Source organism: Haliaeetus albicilla, chromosome 5, assembly GCF_947461875.1.
Source record: "Haliaeetus albicilla chromosome 5, bHalAlb1.1, whole genome shotgun sequence".
In the NCBI taxonomy this organism is placed as follows: domain Eukaryota; kingdom Metazoa; phylum Chordata; class Aves; order Accipitriformes; family Accipitridae; genus Haliaeetus; species Haliaeetus albicilla.
The window spans coordinates 8,661,307-8,681,926 of NC_091487.1; the positions used below are offsets into that span (position 1 = coordinate 8,661,307).

Here is a 20,620-nt window from a genome sequence, read left to right on the forward strand (position 1 = left end):
TTCAGAAGGTTGATTTTTTTTTTTTTTTTTTTTTTTTTTAATTCTAGTGGGCATTATGGTTGAAGAGAGGAGCAACCGTAACAAATTTTAATTGGTCTATTAATTGTTTCCTACAGGTATTTTGAAAAATACAAAAGCTACACAAAAACCAAAGATAAGGTGTGCGATAATCTTAACAAACTGGAAAAGATGCTTAGACAGTCTTTGTGTCAAATACCAATGTCTTACAAAGAAGCTCTGGAGCACTTAGAAGAAAGCAAGGTAAGAGAGGCTCTGAAGAACTTGAAAAGCTCATGCAAAGCTGTGATGCAGCTGTGCAGGCCATATGATATCATAATAGAAAGAAGTGAAATTCTTTATCCTGTATTTATGTATATATAAAACCACAGAATATCTTTGTATACCTTTAAAAAGACTGGATTATAATAGGCCACATAAAATGAGTATATGTTATTGCTGTAGAAATCAAACATTATCTGTACTTAAGATAGTGGTGTATTTCTGTTCAGATCCCTCATTTCTTCTTTGCAGAACCAGGACTGATCAGATTTCTAATATTGCAGTTGTTTTCCCTCAGAAGTGAAAATCAGAGAATTTCCAGTTTCCCCACCCAGGAATCTCTTGCTGCCTCCCCACCAGACCTCTGCTGTAATCAACCTCTTTGCTGTCTTCTCTTTTAGTACTCATCACATTACAGGCTTTTCATTTTATATATCTGTAACTCCTCCTCATTTCTCTTTCCTTCCAAATAACCAGAAAGAAGTAAGGACAACCTAATTGCCTGGGCACACTGTTCTTCTGTTTGTTTTGTTTACCCCATTTTTCTCCACAGTCTTAGCCAACAGAATTCTGCCATTACACCTGTCTTTAACCAGCTCGGTGGAGTGATTGCCATTTTATTAGAGGATCCTAATCATGTTACTGAATGCTTCATTAACACTTCTGACTGTATTGTTTCATTTATTTACTTGTTTATTTTTCCTCTAAGATTTTAGTCTCCAACATTGACTCGGCTGAAGATGATCTTGTGAAGCTGAGGCAGGTCTCTGGAGAGCTGATGAGATTATGCAGAAGTGACAGGGCACTGGGCAGGATTGTAACAGTGCTGTGGGAAAATTGGCTGGGTTTGCTTGAGGCGGCGAAAGGGCTGGAAATTAACTGTGAAGAGCTAAAGCAGGAATGGAAATTCATCAATGAAGAGGTGAGTTGCTCAACAAAGTGTAAGTTTTGGGGGATGTGGTAGGGATGGGCCCCTCAGTAAAATGGCATGTAAAGGGCTGAGATCAGTGCAGAACATCATTTCGCACCCACTGATCAGCCGGTTATCCCCAGCCTTTCTTGAACCTGGAGTCAAAAATGATGGGGATATTTATAGTACAAATTCTCTGAACCAGAACAACTCTGTGGTTAAAGCAAACGTAAATGTTTTGGCACACTTCAGAGGTTCAAGCTCTCTGGCTATGTAATTCCTGGTACTTAGTCATGCATATGAGTAAATGAATAATGTAACTTAATGTGATGGAATAAAAAAAGCACTTTATCTCATGCTTTGACATGCTGTTTACTTAGCTGGAACGAGAAACAATAATTCTCGATAAGCTCCAGGAAGAACAGCCAGAAAGTCTTAAAGAGAAAGAAAAGGCTACCAGAGAGGAACTGGTAGAATTACTAGATTTTGTGAACTCATTTGAGGAAAACATCAACCAGCAACAGCTGCTCTTACTCTTACTTCTTCACCGAATAAGAAACATCTTGAATACATCTGAAAATACAGAGGCAGAAGCTGCTCTTCCTGCCTTATGTGAGATAAAGGCAATGCAGGATCGCTGTAAAAAGTAAGTGGTGTGAAATTTCTGTTGAAGATATGACATAGGACTACTTAAAAGCACAGCATTTTATTAGGTGTGAAAGAATATATGAAAGTTGTAATGCACTTAAAATGATAGTGAATGCCCTGCTGGGTCAGACCAATGCTCCATCTAACCCATCTGCTGTCTCCAAATGGGTATTGGGAGTTAGTAGTTGGGGAGAAGACGCGAGCCTGGCCTTATCCTGTGTGGGCTGCAATTTGTGTTCAAATGTAGAAGGAATCACAAGGGATGATGGTCGATTTTGGAGGCTCCAAGCTCTTGTGAACTTGAATGAGATGTGTGGGTCTTCCACTCTGATGAAAATCAGACACTGTGCTTTTTGCAACAATCATCTTTTGCCTTACTAAGTGAGTGTCACTATTTAAAATTTGCCTCAAATATTTTTTGCAAATCTGTGATTGTACTCGCCCTTCTCTATGCCTGCTTTTTGACATGGAAATCTTTGTGAATGTCTTCTGCTCTGCCAGTGTTTTTGGACTCTGAGAACCTGAGCTCTATTTGCTGTTTAAATATGCATGCTGTCTGATTTGGTCTACCAAGATTACTTTGTTTAGCAATATCTGAAGACTTGTTTTTGAAGAAACTGAGACAATAAAGGACAGAAACTCAGAGATTTAGTTACAGAAAATAATATTAAAATACAGACAAATGTGGTTCTGGATATATATTTTAAAAATATCTGTATTGAGCATGCTCTTTGATTACTTCTACTTAGTGCAGACTCTAACACTTAATATATTCTTGCTGGAAATCTTTCATAGGTTGTATGAAAAGACTCAAGACCATAAGGATTCTGTACAAGCTGAGATTCAAGAGAGGAACAAGATCACTGAAGAAATAAGTGCTGTGACAAATGCATTACAGAATGCTGCATCTGTTTTATTACAAGATGCTACTAGAAAGGCAGGACAACTGGAGGTTGGTAATGGCTCTGATACTGTGTGTGGATGTTTGGAATATGTTCTCTTTTATGTTGGGGCTTGAACTTGCTCCAGATAAAATTAATGGCAAAGTATATGCATATGCACGTTGACTTAAAGAGAATAAATCTGGCTCAGCAGAATACGACTGACCCTGCCATGTCCTTGGTTTGCGTTCCTCTCCCTCTCTGTGGTCCAGGTAGCAGCTATAGAAGTCTTTCCAGATTGCAGAGAAATTCACAGCCAGTTGCATGCCTTTTAGGAAGGACTGCTTAGTGTATATGCTGCGCCTCTTCCCCCTCTGCATACCTAGCCAGGGCAGCTTCAGATGCTCTGGATCTGATGTCGCACATCAGGGGGTTAACCTGGTAAATGCTTTTTAGAAGTCAAATTTTGATCAAGACCACAGTCTCCACCAGCAGCAACCAGCACTCTGCAGCAACCCAATCTATACATTTCTATCATTTCAGTATATTTTTGTTATCATTCTTTGAATTCTTGACTTTATGAAATAGTACTATTCCTAACGCTTCCTGAATGTGGGTTGGTTTATTTATTATTTGAATTACATTTGTTTCAATTTAGTCTTGTTGTTTATATTACTATCTCAATTTTAAAATCTTGATCAAAAATTTATTTTTAATTATATTTGAGTTATCTTTTAACTACAGAACTTTATAATTTGTTTGTTCTAGCCTGCTAAGGACTATTACAAATTTGGGCTCTCTTTGCTTAGCCTTGTATAAAATATAGTTGGGGGTCCCCACCATGTATTTTCTTTTGAAAGTGGATGCTTGAAGCTGGCAAAGGGCTAGGAAAAGTACAGAAGCCAAAGAACATGGTGGCAGATATGAGCATTTTCCTAGGGGTTAGCAAGAAAGAGAAATGTTAACTACATCTTGAGGAAGTTCTGAAAACCCATGAGCCAGCATTACTGTGGTGAAACCTTACGGATTTGTCTGAAAGGGCTAGTTTTCTATTTAAAATGATTTAGAATTAGAATTTAGAGTTGGGTCTGCTCTTTTACTGAGTTCTTTGTATCCAGGAGGAAATGTTACCACTGCAGGTGCTTGATGCCTGCTCTTTTCCCTCACATCCAAACTGTGCTACTCTGAGCACCTAAAACTCACCCAAAAGTGAGCTTAGACCTTGTTCCTGTTACTGGCAGCAATCGGCACAAGCAAATGTTAAGCAGCAATCCTGTCAAATGATTTCTTTGTAGTGGTATATCACAGCAGGCCAGTTCCTTTTGAGAAGATTCAGCTGAATTGAAAAATTCCTTCATTTTGCCTAATGCAAACACCAGTAAGCCAAAATCTGCAGGGCAATTTCATCCCTACCTCCAAAGAAAACCTAGTTTCTATAAAATCTATAGCATTATTCAGGGCTCTATTGCATTTATTGAATGGAAATGCCTATTTCACTTCCAGATGACAAATCTGTCTTAGCTGGGTGGCAAAGTTTTAACTCCCCAGCATAGATGAATATGCAAATAGGAAGTGATATCATCTAGTCCTCTAGGAAAAAAATTGGGACAGTTTTGGCAGGCTTCTGCTTTCCAGCGAAACAATCTGTGAAATGTGAATGTGCATTTATATACAGAAACCAGTTTGCAGGGGCATGCTTTGTTTTGGAGTCTAATGTTGTAACTGATTCTTTCAAATTCAAGTCAGGGAATCTATAAACTCTTGTAAATGTTGGCACAATCTTAATTGGGCCATTTGACAGCAACAGCCTTCTCTATGGTAGAATGAGGCACACAGCGCTGTGGCGGGTTGACCCTGCCTGGACGCCAGGTGCCCACCAAAGCTGTTCTATCACTCCCCCTGCCTCAGCTGGACAGGGGAGAGAAAATATAACAAAAGGCTCATGTGTCAAGATAAGGACAGGGAGAGATCACTCACCAATTACCATCATGGGCAAAACAGACTCAGCTTGGGGAAAATTATCTTAATTTATTGCCCATCAACCAAAGTAGGGTAATAAGAAATAAAACCAAATCTCAAAACACCTTCCCTCCACCCCTCCCTTCTTCCTGGGCACAACTTCACTCCCAGATTCTCTACCTACCCCCTCCAGCGGTGCAGGATCAGTTCATCACACGCTGTCTCTACTGCTTCATCCTCCTCAGGGGCAGGGCTCATCACACTCTTCCCTTGCTCCACCGTGGGGTCCCTCCCACGGGAGACAGTCCTCCACAAACTTCTCCAATGTGGGTCCTTCCCATGGGTTGCAGTTCTTCACGAAATGCTCCAGCTTGGGTCCCTTCCCCAGGCTGCAGTCCTTCAGGAACACACTGCTCCAGCGTGGGTCCCCCACAGGGTCACAAGTCCTGCCAGAAAACCTGCTCCAGCGTGGGCTCTTCTCTCCACGGGGCCACAGGTCCTGCCAGGAGCCTGCTCCAGTGTGGGCTTCCCACGGGGTCACAGCCTCCTTCGGGCACCCACCTGCTCCGGCGTGGGGTCCTCCAGGGGTTCAGGTGGATATCTGCTCCACCGTGGACCTCCATGGGCTGTAGGGGGACAGCCTGCCTCACCGTGGTCTTCCCCACAGGCTGCAGGGGAATCTCTGCTCCAGCGCCTGGAGCATCTCCTCCCCCTCCTTCTTCACTGACCTTGGGGTCTGCAGGGTTCTTTCTCTTAAGTGTTCTCACTCCTCTCTCCGGCTGTCGTTTCTGTGTCCACTGCAACTTTTTTTTCCCTTCTTAAATCTGTTCTCCCAGAGGCGCTACCACTATCGCTGATGAGCTCGGCCTTGGCCAGCGGCAGGTCCGTCTTGGAGCCGGCTGGCATTGGCTCTGTTGGACATAGGGGAGGCTTCTAGCAGCTTCTCACAGAAGCCACCCCTGTAACCCCCCCCCTACCAAAACCTTGCCACACAAACCCTATACAAGCTGTTTCATGGTTTTGAGTTTTTTAATATCAGACCCAGTTGTTGAGAGATGACAGGAAATCAATCTGACTCTTAAATATTTCTTCTGTGAACTGTATTTGTGCGAGGAAAAAGATTCCCAAGTGAAGACTAGGAGTTAATACATTGCCATTACCCCTGATTGAAAAAGAAAAGGGTGTTAATGTCTTTCACTGCCTGGTAGGAGCTTTAGATCATTTTCCCCAATAACCTGAGCTAACATTTGAGTTTCTCAAACAGCTGAGAATTGGGAAAAGGAACCATAAAGCAAACAAACAGAACTTTCCAACTTGAAATTCTAGAAAACCTTCGAAACAAATGAGTTTCTTCATTCTTTCTGCAAGAGGACTTAGATCGGATTTTATTTCTAGGCCACAGGCTGTACAGAGTTGTTCAAGTTTCTTTTATCTTATAAACCTACATTCTTCATGCAGAACTGGAAACTACTGTTTTGAAAGGAGCCTGCTGTGCTGCTCTGCATAATTGCCTGAAAGCAGACACTTCAGCTTGAAACCTGTTGCTTTTTGTGGTCTTTGTGTTGTTTATAATAATGAACGAATGAACGTTGGCTATTAAACATCTTTCAAAGAGAGAATGCACTTTTGGCAAAAGGGAGAACACAAAGGTTAACATTTAATCATAGGAGCACTTTAAATGATTACATTGCTATACCTGTCAATAAACATCAGTGCGTCAGTTGCCTGACATGGAGTAGTATCAAGTTTAGTTAATTCTTACAGATTGAAAAGCATCATTTGATTAAATAAGTGAGTATTTCTCAAAGTTAATCTGCTTGCAGAGGTAGTCAAATTAGGTCTGATATCACAAAAACAACTTTTCCAAATCATAATCGTGGTAGGAAATCTAACACACAATATGTATGTACATGTATATATACATATGTACGTATACACATGTGCACATGCACTCACTAAAAACTGGGTAAAACTGCTGAAGTTATTCTTAATTTCGTAGGAGGTTCAGAGTGTGATTGGTAAAGAAAGCCAGACTCTAAAGGATATCATGGAGAAACTCCGGATCAAGTATTCTGAAATGTATACAATAGTCCCTGCAGAGATTGAAACACAGTTGGAGGACTGCAAGAAAGTATTGCAAGACCTAGAAGACAAGGTAACTGTTGATGTAATTTTCATATTTACTTTTTTGTAATTTATAAATAAGTATAGCAATATTTGATGAATGTTGTAACTATAAATTTCAGCTTGAAACATTGATTATTTTCATTTGCATTTTCCTTGGTGAAAATGTATGCATGAGGAAACATTCCTCATGTTAACTGTCTCCTAGGATAACCTTAGAGTAAGCAGTGTGAATATAATATTTTTCTTTTCCATTAAAAGAAGACATGGCAAAACCACCAGCAATAAATCTTGGATGTGGTATGGATCGTGTTTTCTGTCCAGTCTGATTCTTAAACTGAACTAATAGTCAAAGTTGATTGGGAAGTTTGTATAGCTTAACTGAGAAGATAGTTTCAAAACTGAGTTAAAAGATGACTTTGAAACTGGATTTTGTTTTTATCTAATTAAGGTATCATGGTATGGTTCTTTATACCAGCCCTCAGGACATGGTTGCATTCCTTTAAAAGCAGGCAGGGAATTTAAAAAACTAAATAACATTGCCTCAGCTTTTTGCAGTGTTTTCTATCTATAGGGGGTATAAAGAGTTAACTGAAAGCAAAATTAAACGAAAATGGAGTAATACTGTAAGTTTGGGGTCAGATTTTGGTCTGGTATAATAATTATCACTCTTATTTATTCGTGTTACTTTTAAAAAGAAAAAATCTTTCAGTTCTCATTTCAGAAATAATACTGTTTAATGCTAATTTTAAAAGCTAAATCTCAGTTAATTTGATAAAACTTGAAAGTTTGATAAAACTTGAGATTTTGATAAAATTATTTTGAAATCCAGTTGCTTGTTAGTGTCTATCAGATTATTCATTCATTTTATACTGGATTAAATACTTAGAGACATATTCATTACAGCGTATTAGTTTTAATTCGGTTAACTTTGTAGTTTCTGTTTCAAAATGGAACCAGTGTTTTTAGAACCAACAACTGGGTAGGGGGGATGAGGAGGAGAGAAGTAAAACAGTATTTATGCTTTGGGGTTTTTTTGTTGTTTACTATTTCAGTTACTGAGGTAAAAGATTATCCCAATGCACACATTATATGTTGGATTTACTTATGAAATGGATTCCACACATTTAGGTAGTGGAAAAAAATATAAACTATCTTGGAATTTTTTAAAATGCATTTAGGAAACAAAATAAAACCTAGTGGAAGTGGAGATCAGTTCAGTTACATACTAGGAGATACCAGTATGTGTAAAATTGAATTAACTTGTCATATTTTAATGGGATTCTGCTTTCTAATAAATCTGCTAACCTAAAAATGACAATAAATTGAACTTCTAATGCCATGCATTTTATGTGAAAAATATAATAAATTTATCCCAGTAAGAAGTCTTGAAATTAAAATCCTGCCCTACCAATGACCAGAGCATTGACAGATGCACCCTTTTTTCTGAGGGAAGTTATGACGTCAATGCTTGGTTTGCTTTCTCATTTCCAACTGTGTCGCATCATTCATAGATGTTTCTCTTCTATTTTGGAAACTAGCAATACAAACATCAGTAATTTTTCATGTTTGGTATACTCCAGGATAGTAGTAATGGTCAAGTGTTTAATGACTACAGTCTGAGTTCCTTTTTCCAAGGAGTCTTAGGCACTAAGTACAAACTGGGCTTCATAGTTTTTCAGTATAAGCACAAGTATTTGAGTGGAGCACTGTAGTTCTTTTCACTATATATTTATTTTGATTAATGCAATTTTATCAATAGAATACGTTACTGTTGGTAATATTATATTGGTCTGACAGTACATGTTGGAATCTATAATAAATAATGTTAAGAAAATTAAGAAATAAAAATGGATAAATAATTTATTAACTGAATAATGATCTTAATTCCTCTTCCCACAAAAAGGATGAAGCATTTCAGTATAAAGAGCTTCAAGCCAGAATAACTACTAAACTAGAAATCTTTTGCATCAATGCAGCATAAAGCTGTGCAGTGTGCATATGCCCCTTAAATCTTAGGGCTGCAGCACATGAAGAATTTACCATGATTTAACAATTTCCTCATGCTTGGCTGACGCTAACAGCTAGCAGGGTTTAGTAAGAAAAGACACCACTATGGGCTAAGAGCAAGGACTTTCTCAATCCCTGCACTTCATCTAGTCTATAGTAATCTGGTACCTTACTGTGTCGTTTAGTTCTGTGCTCAGGCAATTACTCAACTTCATCTTATTTGAGAGTTTTTTCTTTTTACATAGAAAATCAGGCCCTCCAGTGTGCCTATTTTTTATTTCTGTGAAATTCTGCAGAGTAAAATTAAGTTCCACATACTTCACGGGGCTCAGAGCCTTTTATTTTAGTAATAAATCTCTACATTTAAATTTAGAAATTCACTATATATTGATGCACTTCCATATTCCGTTATTTCTTACATGGATGTAATAGCTGTCAGCTGTGACATAAAGGTGTCTTCTAGGTTTCTTACAGCATGAATCTAAATCCACAATACAGCACGATTGGCCTGTTACAGATTAGAACAGGGGCAGCTGAAGTAAAGCACCCAGGGAGTTGCAGTGTCTTATTTTTTTGTTTCTTCAGGGATTGCCTTTCTTGACCAGTCATCTTTGAGAGGAAATTATTGAACAACACATAAACGTTAAACCTGCTCACGTTAATGCTTCTCCCTGCAAATGTAATTCCATACCTGTGTTTTTAAGTGACTTGTCAAGAGAAACATAAAAAGAATTCAAATATTTTTGGTGAGGTGGTGCACAGAAACAAACAGATCTTTGTAATCTCCCCTATCATTTTCTCTTTACTCTGACAGGTTAGCTTTGAAATCTTGCAGAGCTCTCCTCAGTATGTGCTGAAAAGAAAAGCAGAAACTATTAATAATGGCCTTCAAGCTATTGAAAAGATGTTACAACAGAAGAGTGAAAACATTGCAAAAGCCAAAGAAGTTCAGAAGGTAATCTTGCCAAAAAAAATTTGCAGGTATTAAAAGATTTTTGGTTGTTTCTACAGAGCCTGGTTTAGCAGGTGTATAAAGTGGCCCTCCATTCATTTTATGTCTGTAAAAGGAGAAGTACAAGCAAGCATTTAGCTGGTGAATATTTTACCAGTTCTTTCTCCCAGGAAAATATGTGGTTTTTTCAACTGTGAATTGCACTAGTAGATGCAAAGTGTTCTGTTCTCATCATATCGGTCCCGAAATCTTTACAATTCCAAATGCCCCACATGAAGAACAAATAACTCTGCTGTTATCTTTGAGCCTGACCTTATATTTCATTTCCCCTCTCTCCACATGCAGCAAATCTGGGATATGCTGGACCTTTGGCATTACAAACTCAATGAACTGGATGCAGAAGTGCATGATATAGTAGAGCAGGATTCCTGCCATGCACAGGAGTTGATGGATATCTTAGTGACCCCCCTTCAGCAGTACCAACAGGTCTCACAACTTGCTGAGCGCAGAACTGCCATTTTAAACAAGGTAGATGCAAATGTAAAAGTTTTAAAAAAAAGCACATCGTATGAAAAATAAAATAAAGGCTTTGTATAAAACCTCATCAAAGGCTCTTGAATAAAGAGTGAAAAGCCTGCTGTAGGTGCGTTGGCTTATTGTAGCTAAGAGTTTCTGGAGTGGCAAACATCACCTCCAGCTGCTACCCCAAAATACCGGCTCTGCACCATGGTTGACGGGGGTTAGTATGGGGAATTCATGCCCCGGATGGGTGATGAGATGGTTCTTTGTAACTCTGCTAATGAGCTATCCATTAAAGTAACATTGCCATATAAATCACAGCAATGCCCGCATGAAATGTAAGCATGTAAGCACGTAAGCATGTAAGCACATAAGCACCAAAACTACCTTTGATTAGAGGAGATAGGCTGAAATCTTGAAACTGTTTAAGAAAAATTATGATCTTTATTTCACCATACTAATTTAACTGACTTTGATGAAAATGCATCCCGTTTTTTTAATCTTGTCCATAGATGTGTTTATCCTATACAGTGAATAGAAAAGCGTTTCTGCCTTTTCATAAAATCCTGTCATTTCCTAGGCTGCCAACAAGATGGAAGAATACGATGAACTCTTGAAGAATGTGAAAGATTGGATAGAAGACACCAACTGCTTGTTAAGAGCAGATGCTCAAAATGACTCTGCAAAAAGCTTACGCAAACATACTGATGACCTTCAGGTAAGTGTTAATGCAGATATATGATCTTGTTAGAACTGGTTGCTCTGTACAGACACAATTTTGCATTCTTAAGTCTTACTGACATAAATAATTTACCATTTTCAATAAATCCTTTAAGTGAAAAATAGTTCTAGTTGACACTCATGAAATATAGATAGATACCTTTTGGTGTTGGTCATATCTATCTTGTGAAAGTACTGAACTGTAGTACATCTATCTTCCAAAAATGTATGATTGTCTTTTGTTACCCTATTGTGTGGCTATAATCAGTTTTTACTGCCTGAATACATACAGTTCTTTCTGTATTGTCTGTATGTGATACAAAAGGATAAAGTGGTATACTGACGTCTGTGTGTTAGATGGAAACTTTGAAGTGAATTGTGATTTGGAAGGCAGTTCTCACTGTTTCTTCAAGGTAACTCTGATTGGTAAATTCAAGAATCAAATGTCTGTAATATTATAGGGAAGATTAGGGCCATGCAAGTGCCAAGAGGATTTCTGGCAATTTTGTATTTGAAATTCAGGTTTTCTATATGTCCATTCCTTGGCTTAGGCCAAGAGAGAATGTTGGTGCTCTGAACATAGGTTTTTGTACTAACTAATAAGAATTCCTTACAGGAAGTAGCTGACTGTTCTGGACTGATATGTTACAGAGCACGTAGCCACAGTGGGGAGACTGTGATTTCCAAAATCTGTAAACATTTTTGTGACAAAAGCTTATTGTCTTCTGTGTTTGTGGTTTGGGGTGTTTTATATGTTCTGGGCTGGGAAACTAGTGGATTTGGAAATGCACCCAAGGCTTGCATTGGAATTGAGACATGCATTCAATCCTTTCCTTCAGTGGATCACATGCATTTCTTGCAACCCTCACTGTTCTTCATGAAGACATTTGTTGTAATTAATCCAAAAGCTCATCCAGTTAGCTGCAGGAGATGGGAAAATTCTTCCCATCATGCACAACTGGAGCATTTTGTTACATCTGCTGCCTGCAGGGTGGTATGCAGAAAACCCTCTTCAGGTGTCTGGCTGACACGTCTTGTTTATGTAGTTGGGCTCAGCCTGACCATGGCACAGGAGCTGGAGAGGGATCTTCTCCAGGATCTCATACTTTTCTTTTTTTGGGGGTGGGACCTCTCTCTAAGTTTTAAATCTTCCTCTTTGTGCCTTTTGTCATCCTCACGTAGACTTATTTTATCTAATTGATTACCTTAAAATTATGGCATCAGTCCCTCAGTTTTCTGCCTGCAGGATACAGCAGTTCAGCTCCTTTAGGAGTGAAGTGTTTTAGTCTGAACTAAGCTTTTGGGAATATATGCAATGGATAATGACATGCAGGAAATTAAAACTGATTCCTTCTGGTCCTAACCTCTGTGAAACTTTCATGTTCAGCATTGGTGGATCAAACTAAGCTCTTATTTTGTCTCCAGATGGCTTTGGAAGACTCAGAGCAAAAGCAAAATCTTCTACGCAGTGTTTACTTGGAGCTGGAAGAGCTAACACCAGTCTTTCAAACAGACACTGTAATGCAACAGCTAAATGAAGTAGATGATCAAGTAGCAACTTTACAGCATGAGATAGCAGAGATTCTTCCACAGATCCAGCATGTGGCTGATGTAAGTTTGGGTGATCTATAAGTGCCTTTTATCAGAGCTTCATCATATGTTATGAAATACAGCTTACATTGCCTGCATAGAAAAAAGGTGTGCTGGTTTTAGTAGGTGTGCCAAGTGAGGAAATTGTTTGGAAACAAACCATCAGAAGGTGTTTGGTATCTAATTAAGCTGTAAACTTTAGGAGTGTCAATGAAATTCCTTGTTTAGGAGGAGAAAGGCAGGACTTGTTGACTGCCAAATTAAAAGGGCTTATCTTGCTGGAGGGTAGGGCTCCAATTCAGAGGCACTTGGACAGGCTGGAGAAACAGGCTGACAGGAACTTCCATGAAGTTCAACAGAGGCAAATGCAAAATCCTGCACCCAGGAGGGAACGTGTCCAAATACCAGTAAAGGCTGGGGGCCAGTCAGCTGGAAAGCAGCTTTGCCAAAATGGCCAGTGGTTCTGGTGGACAAGAAGTTGATCATGACACAGCAGCATGATCTTGCAACAAGAAGGCCAACAGCATCCTGCGCTGCCTAAGCAAGAGTGTAGCCAAGAGGTCTATGAGAGCGATCTTTCTTTTTGGCACCTGTGAGATCATATGTGGGTGCTGTGCTCAGGTTTAGGTTTCCCAGTGTAAGAAAGACATAGACATACCTGGAGTGAGTCCACCAAGGTGGCTGGGACCTGTAGCACAGGATGTAGGGGGAAAGGCTGGGAAACCTGGGTCAGTTCAGCTTGGAGAATAGACAGCTTGGGGGTGGGGGTATTACTGATGTCTGCTGCTACATAATGGGAGACTATAGACAAGTTAGAACCAGACTCTTCTTGGGGTGTGCAGAGAGAAGATGAGCAGTAACAGACCCAAATGATAACAAAGGAAGTTCCATCTACATATTAGGAAGGATTGTTTTTGCATTGAGATTGGTCAAACACTAGATCAGGGGCCCAAAGTGGGGGTAAAATCCTGATTCCAGGAGATACCCAAATCTCAACAGGATCAGGCCCTAAACGACCTGCTCTGACAGGTACCAGAGACCTCCCAAGGTCCCTTCCAACCCAATATATTCTGTGACTCTGTCTCCATGAGAGTTCACAAGCAGCTGTACTGTATGTGGATCCATTTTCCATCTGACCTAAGACTCTTCATATAGGAAGCTGCAACAGTGTAATTACACCAGTTTCCTATGCTGATGACTATCACCAGTGGAAAAGTGTCTTCTCACTACTGGTCATTTATAATGTGACTTTTCAAGGCTATTTCAATTCTGTATTCAGGGTGATCTTAGATACCTAATTCCTCCAGAAGTTAGGATGATGCATAATTTGTAATAATGAGCCTTTTGATTAGTAGCAACCATTAACATATCCTGCATATGCTGCACTTGGTTTTCAGTATTTCTTTTTAAATTTAAGTGAAAGGCAGAAATGCAAGCTGGCTTTGGTATTTGTACTATCTACGAATATTCTCTTTGTTCCCAAAATCTAGGAATTGGATGCCATTGAATCTCATGTGAAAACGTTTGAGAAGGACATTGCCAAAATGAAGACAATCCTGTCATCAGAAGATCTGTTAGAATTTTCTCCTCAAGACCAACTTAAACATGGACAGGTCTGTGAAAACTCCTATATAGGTTTTTTCCCCTATATATTTATGGATAAGTTAGCATAAATAAGCTTTCACAAGCATAAGGCTGTTTTGTGACGGCAAACTACCATGAACAAGTTTTCAGTATATGACTTTGAAATGTTAGTATCACACAAATTCTAACTCTCAAATCAAAGAGTGAAAATATTATTTCAGTCATGATTTTGGCCACATGTTTCTACAGTAGCAAGTAGTGCAATTCAAGAGGAGCACATCGGTAAGGTAAAACAGTTGGTGCAGAGGACCCGATACCTGTGTTGTATGTGTCCTCGGGGCTTACTTTGGACTGATCCTGTAGAATGGATATCCATTAGTGGCTGGGTGTCTTCAGAGGCTCTTCTGGAGAGTAACTTATGCTTTAGTTTTATTTGAAAGGAATCCAGTTTGCATGGTCCAAGACAACTGCTCAATGTAAACCTAAGGTGAGACTGTTGGGAGATCCCTTCAAGAAGCACAGTCATGGTTTGAACAAAAACATTTGAAATTAAAGCACTATTGAGAACATGCCCATAGAGAACTCAAGTACATAATTTATGTGTTGTCAGACATACCTACTATATTTGACTGTCTCCATTTATGGAAAGTTTATGGCCTGACTTTTAGAGACACTTGCTGCACGTCACTCTGCTTAGCATCAAACAGTAAGTAGTCTGAAAATCAGGACCTGTTTTTCCAAAAATGGAGGCAAAATTTAGCAGGTGTTTCTGGAAACATAGGCTGGAGTGACTTGCCATAAAACCATTTCATCATACAGGGACTTCACTGCAAAGATACCTTGGCCAGATGGTTTTCCTTTCTCTGCTTGAGTGAAGTAAAGCAAAGCATTATGGTATCTTTTCTCTTATACCACATACAGTCCACATTGTTAGCTGACTGAAATGCAGAAAGCATGGGTTCAGTTTCAGGGGAGGGATAAAAATGTCATCATATCTCTCATAGCTTTGTTATCCAGAGAATGATTTTGTAATGGCTACATTATATGGAAAAAACTACAGTAATATTTATTGTGGAAAATTATGTTCACCTACTTCCTTATTTTAAATTGAAGCCTGGGTAGTACGCTAATAGCAAAAAATTCCTGATACAGGCTGCTTACAAATGAGAGAATAAGCATCTCTATTCCAGTTGGGGCCTTTTAAAATGAAATCTTCTTGAAAGGGGATTTAACAAAAATATTTGTAATTAAAAGGCCCGTAGGTGGTTTGTACTCATATTTTTTTTTTCTTCTGAAGTTCCCAGCTGAATGATATCTCAATAGGATTTCATGTTTCTTTAGAACCAAGAAGTTGTGAGTTGGTATTGCCATTCTGTCTTTCCTAAACTGATCACTGAGTCTTCCATAAAACATATATTGTGGTATGAAACTGCACATTTCTGTTCATCCAAAACTGATAAAGGTGATTGTAAACTGTGCATCCGCTTGGGGTGTTGTGATACGAAATGCTGTCTTTGACAGGAAAGGCATCTTCAGAGGTTTCTCCTGGCTTCCATCCAGGTTCATCACGTCAGCTACGTTGATAAGACTGTTTATAGGACCATAATAAAATGACTAGCTTTAACATAGGACATTTTGTGGTGGGTTTGCAGCACAAAAAAAGAAAAAACAGAGATGGCTAGAGTGACATCAAAGGATTTGCACCAGCTTTTTAACTGTCTTTGCTGCCAAAGATGTGCTACTTTGAAATTACATGCTTAGTAAATAGTAACTAATCTGAATGTGACCCTTTTTTTGTCACTGTGCGAACTTCATGTATGTGTATGCAGAAAAAGCAGAATTGTAAATGCTTTGTAAATGTAAATCTTCGTCTTGCTTTAGACAACCTCACCACGGATTTTCACTTAATTGTTCCAAGATTAAGATATTCTTGCTTAAACAGGAAGCTTACCAAAGAGAACTTTTGCACATCATGACAGTAGTATAAATTTTCAGTGTTGATTTTTTCCAACTCAGTATCACATCCATCATCTATCCTGTATCCTAATAGGTAATACTTGACCATGTTGGTCCCATGGAGAAGACCATTGTTCATATACAGTCCTACGAGGAAGCACTTCAGCTACCAGGGGTGAAAATGCAACCTTTCTCAGTCTTCCAAAGAGCAAGACAACTCTTGAGAGAATTGAAGAAATTAGAAAAAATTACTAAGGAACAAAATGACCTACTGGAGGTAATTGATTTTGGGTTTTTTTTGCTGTCACCTAAACCACCTTTATTTTATAATAATTTGATCACTAGACAATATTGTTTTTACAGGCATATAGTACACCTACTTCATCTTCTATGTAATGGCTTGAGGATTTTTTTGTTCTGTTTTTTTTTCTGTGTAATTTGATACTACAATAAGGCACACTGGACAGTACTGAAATTCATTTCAGTTTTCCAATTCAGTCACAATCGACACCATGTGTTTTAGCATATTGTAGAAGAAATGAAGGCCCAAGTGTCTTATGACCTGGGTTTGCACAACTGATGATTGAAGTCCAGTGTTATATGCAGGTGCTTACATCTGCAACATTCAAGTCGTTAAACTTACCTTGAACATGGAAATTCTTGTTGACAGACATTAGATAGAAACTGCTGTCAGCAGAAAGTCTTTTAATAGAGATGATCTTCCCAAATCAATGAGCCAGGAAAGTGACCATTTTCTACCACTGTCGCTTGGTTAATTCATTGTTTTGAGGCAGGCCAACTCCTGCCCTCAGAAGGCCCCATGCAAGGATGTGTCTGCATAAGTGAACATGTGACAGGGGGCTTGGAGATGCTGTTGGCCAGACCAGGTTTGGAAACAGAAGTGATATAACAGCATCACTGTGACACACGGCTGTAGGAGAAGGCAGTGCCAGCAGGGTCAATGAGCGTTAACTCATGGGCAGTATGAGTTACGAAACAGCTATGCTGGCTCCAAACCTGAAGTGGTATCTCTGCAGCACTTCACTGAGCAATGTGTTTGCACCAGCTCAGGAAGGTTTTAATTCAGGGATACCTGCATCACGCTCCATTGCCCAGGGTAGATATACTTGGAGGCAATCTGGAGTTCGGTTATGTATGTTCCCATGTTAGCAGATGTATGAAAATTCTCATGTGACCCATCCATTTCTTGGCAGGATGATAGCAGCACCTAGAAAAATGATACGATATCTTTGCTGATTTGGTTTTCCAAACCTGTTAAAGTAAAGCAGAGTGCTTTAAAACACATAACTTATTACTGGGCATTTCGGAGGCCAGGCACACACAAGTCAAAGGTAAAATGTTAATCTCCATCTTCGATTTTCAGTTTGTGAAATTAAGAGCACCATACCAAATGAAAAACTCAAACATGCTACATGACTAATGCCTGCTTGGAGTTTGGAAAAAAGCAATGACCATGCGAGATCTCTATGATCCCTACAATCTTTTTTTTTTTTTTTTTTTTTTTGGCCATGAAATTTCTTATGTCTGAAAGATGGATGTGGTAAAACGTACCTTTTTCAGAGAGTTACTGAAAACACTTTAAAACCATCAGGAACAGGGTGCTTTGCAATTATAAAGTGTTATCATGAGGCTTCTAACCAGTTTATGTGGAGTATTAGGTCAAGGTTTAGATTATTCTCCTTTTTGAAACAGCTGTAACCTTTTTTACTCACCATTTGCCTTTATCTTACAGGCATCCAACAATCTGTAGCTGAGTGAAATTTCTTTGTGAGAAAACAGATTGGAAAAATTGCAATTCTTGGCAGCTAGGATATCAAACTGTGCAAAAAAGATTTTCCAGTCCTGTTGAATGGGTTGAAAGCAGAAGTACTACAATACAAGTCTAGCACCAGCTAAGACATAACAAAGGATAAAGCTATTAAAGGATGGCATTTTGAGTGCTGCATTAGAAAGGTAGTAAGTATCCTGATAGAGAGGAAAGCAAATGGGAAGCAAACTTCCTGTACAAATACATACATAGTTATTTTTTTCCTGAGGATTAGTTTTGAAATTTTAGTGTTTGCCCATATCTTTCTATCTATGATGCAACAGGATATTGCACTAGTAACTTTTGTATAATTAAGTTGCAGTGTAACACCTGAGAAAGCATAACAGAAACAAAACCTGTAATAGGTAGTGTAAATGCTTTGGGGCAGGATGTTAAGTGACTTAGATCTGTGTTGAATGTTGCCCTCTTTTTTTATTATGGCCTGCCAAGTACCACACCTATCGCTACCTAAATAATGTCACCCGGAAGAAGAGCTGGAAGCTGCAGCTGCTTCTACAGGTTTTCTGTGCATGAGAGTGGCAGTATTTGCATATTTAATGATTTACTGTGCTCATTTTCAGTAAGCTCTTCTGTAACAAATACAGTGCCTGCCTGCATGTACACTATGGGCAGGTGGGCCTTTTCCATGGGAACATCTTCTAATATTACCACAGTATGAAAAGTAAGGAGCAAATTTTAAACACGAAATAACTCAAAAGAGAGGCAACACTTCTAGGAAGAGATTCAGTCCCACATATATGACATAATTTATGTTATACTAGGAAAAGCATAAAATAAAATTTTTTGCCCCTCAGTGGAAGGCAGGGAACAGATGAGTTATCTTCAGGCAAGTGGCTATATTCACATATTGGCCTGTGACAGAAGACATTAGAGTCTATATACAAAATATTCATATTCTGTAGTTAATCAAGGAAATTTGAGGTAGTACGCATTTTACCTATTACTAAACAGTCCTATTCATGTGGAAATGAAGGTATGGGTAAGACAATCTCTCTTTTAGAAGGACTTTTAGTTTCTCATTAAAACTGAGCAGGAGAAGACCCAACTGTTTTTCCCCTCCTCTGATTCTTTGCCATTCTAGCTATGGCATTAAGATTATAGGCCACAACTAAATATCTTCCTCTCCAATTTGGCTTTTTTTTTTTTCCCCAAGTGGGGAAGATAGTTTTTTCTTCCTTTTAAAACCTGAAAGTACAAAAAAAAAATCATTTAGAACCTTACTAGTTTGTGTTTTATTGAGAGGGAGTGCTACAGTGAAGTGACTGAAGAAATGGCACTGTCACTGTTCATAAGAGGAGAGACTCTGCTCTGAAAGGCAGAGTCTGTGCATGCATTGCAGAGAGATTTTTCAACCTGTCAGGCAGTTCAGGTGCTGCTATCAGCAGACTAAGTTCAAGCCTGTTGACAGTAGGCTGCATTTTCTTCATTACCTTTTGCAGACACCTGAGGAATAGTCCTTAGATATACTTTGGTTCTCAGCCCATGGTTCAGGAAACACAGAGGCACTAAATGTTCCACAAATTAAATGTTTTCACAAAATATCCAATTTGTAGATGTAACAATTTCTTAATTACCTGAGACATTGTGACAGGCTGTGGCTGACAAACATGAGCAATGTATGTGGGGAGATTGCCAATTTCTGCACGAACAGTAAAGCATGGGGCTTGATGAGATTTTGCTGTCACTGTCAAATGAGTAAGAGTGAATTTGCCTGTTTATAACATATAATATGCTTTCTTATAAGCCATGTAAGAAGAGGAAGCTCACACAAAGTGGAAATACTTATCATTTTTATAGCAAGTATTCAAATTGTCAGATACTGTGGTTGGCTTATCCTCTGAGCTGCAGTGTCTGCCTGGTGTACAGCGCAGTTCATTTTTGGTCAGTGCAGAACTAGCTGGCAGTAAAGACCTGAGCACCAATAAAAATCAGGTAGGCTTTCTAATTTGATACGAAACCCTGTAATTTCTCTTTTTTTATTTTTTTTTTCCAACCTGTTCTAAATTGTAGTGAATGTGATTAAATTTGCTCCGTTTGCATTTTATAGCCAAATTCAGAGCTCTACTCTGGAGTAAGCAAAGATGTGCTCCTAGTCAGAATACTCCACCATACTTTGACTTATAGATAGAGCAGTTTGTTTGTCTTTAGCAAGTGAATAATAAACTTAGTGAGGATAGGGTCGTGCAAAGTTAGCAGAACGGAGTTTCTTTTACACATAACTACAGATGCAAAGGAGGCTTCAGTACTCTTCAATACATATTTGTTGCATTACTGACTAGTTTGTTTCTGTACTATATAATTCAGAATTATTTATGAGGATTACCATTTCACAGGAAGCTGTAAAGAAAACAGCAGAATGTGAGCAAGAAATTGAAAAATTGAAACAATTCTTAAAGAACCACTTGGTTGAAATATCCCATGAAGATCAGCCACTGGCTCAGAAGACTCGTTGTCCAGAGGTGGGTTTCATTGTTTCCCCCCTCATGTCTGTTACTTGTCCTGACTAACACTAATTACGACGATGTAAAGCACTGAGAAATAGCAGTGCGCTTCCCTCCCCGCCACAGTCAAGCAAGCAATTGAATGCCATAATGTGACTACCCATACATAAGTTGACGTATACCGAGAGATATTACAAT

The 20,620-nt window shown here is 38.9% G+C and overlaps 1 protein-coding gene across 10 annotated transcripts in view; it reads left to right on the top strand.

Moving 5' to 3' along the window:
- SYNE2 (spectrin repeat containing nuclear envelope protein 2) overlaps window positions 1-20,620 on the top strand; it is a 197,726-nt gene that overhangs the window by 90,583 nt on the left and 86,523 nt on the right. For all 10 annotated transcript variants that reach the window (XM_069783240.1, XM_069783245.1, XM_069783243.1 and 7 more), the window contains 12 exons: window positions 117-261; window positions 989-1,201; window positions 1,570-1,835; window positions 2,633-2,789; window positions 6,677-6,832; window positions 9,626-9,766; window positions 10,109-10,291; window positions 10,863-11,000; window positions 12,428-12,613; window positions 14,083-14,205; window positions 16,227-16,409; window positions 20,315-20,440. In XM_069783240.1, coding sequence (XP_069639341.1) covers window positions 117-261; window positions 989-1,201; window positions 1,570-1,835; window positions 2,633-2,789; window positions 6,677-6,832; window positions 9,626-9,766; window positions 10,109-10,291; window positions 10,863-11,000; window positions 12,428-12,613; window positions 14,083-14,205; window positions 16,227-16,409; window positions 20,315-20,440 — 2,017 coding nt within the window. The remainder of the gene's footprint in view (window positions 1-116; window positions 262-988; window positions 1,202-1,569; window positions 1,836-2,632; window positions 2,790-6,676; window positions 6,833-9,625; window positions 9,767-10,108; window positions 10,292-10,862; window positions 11,001-12,427; window positions 12,614-14,082; window positions 14,206-16,226; window positions 16,410-20,314; window positions 20,441-20,620) is intronic.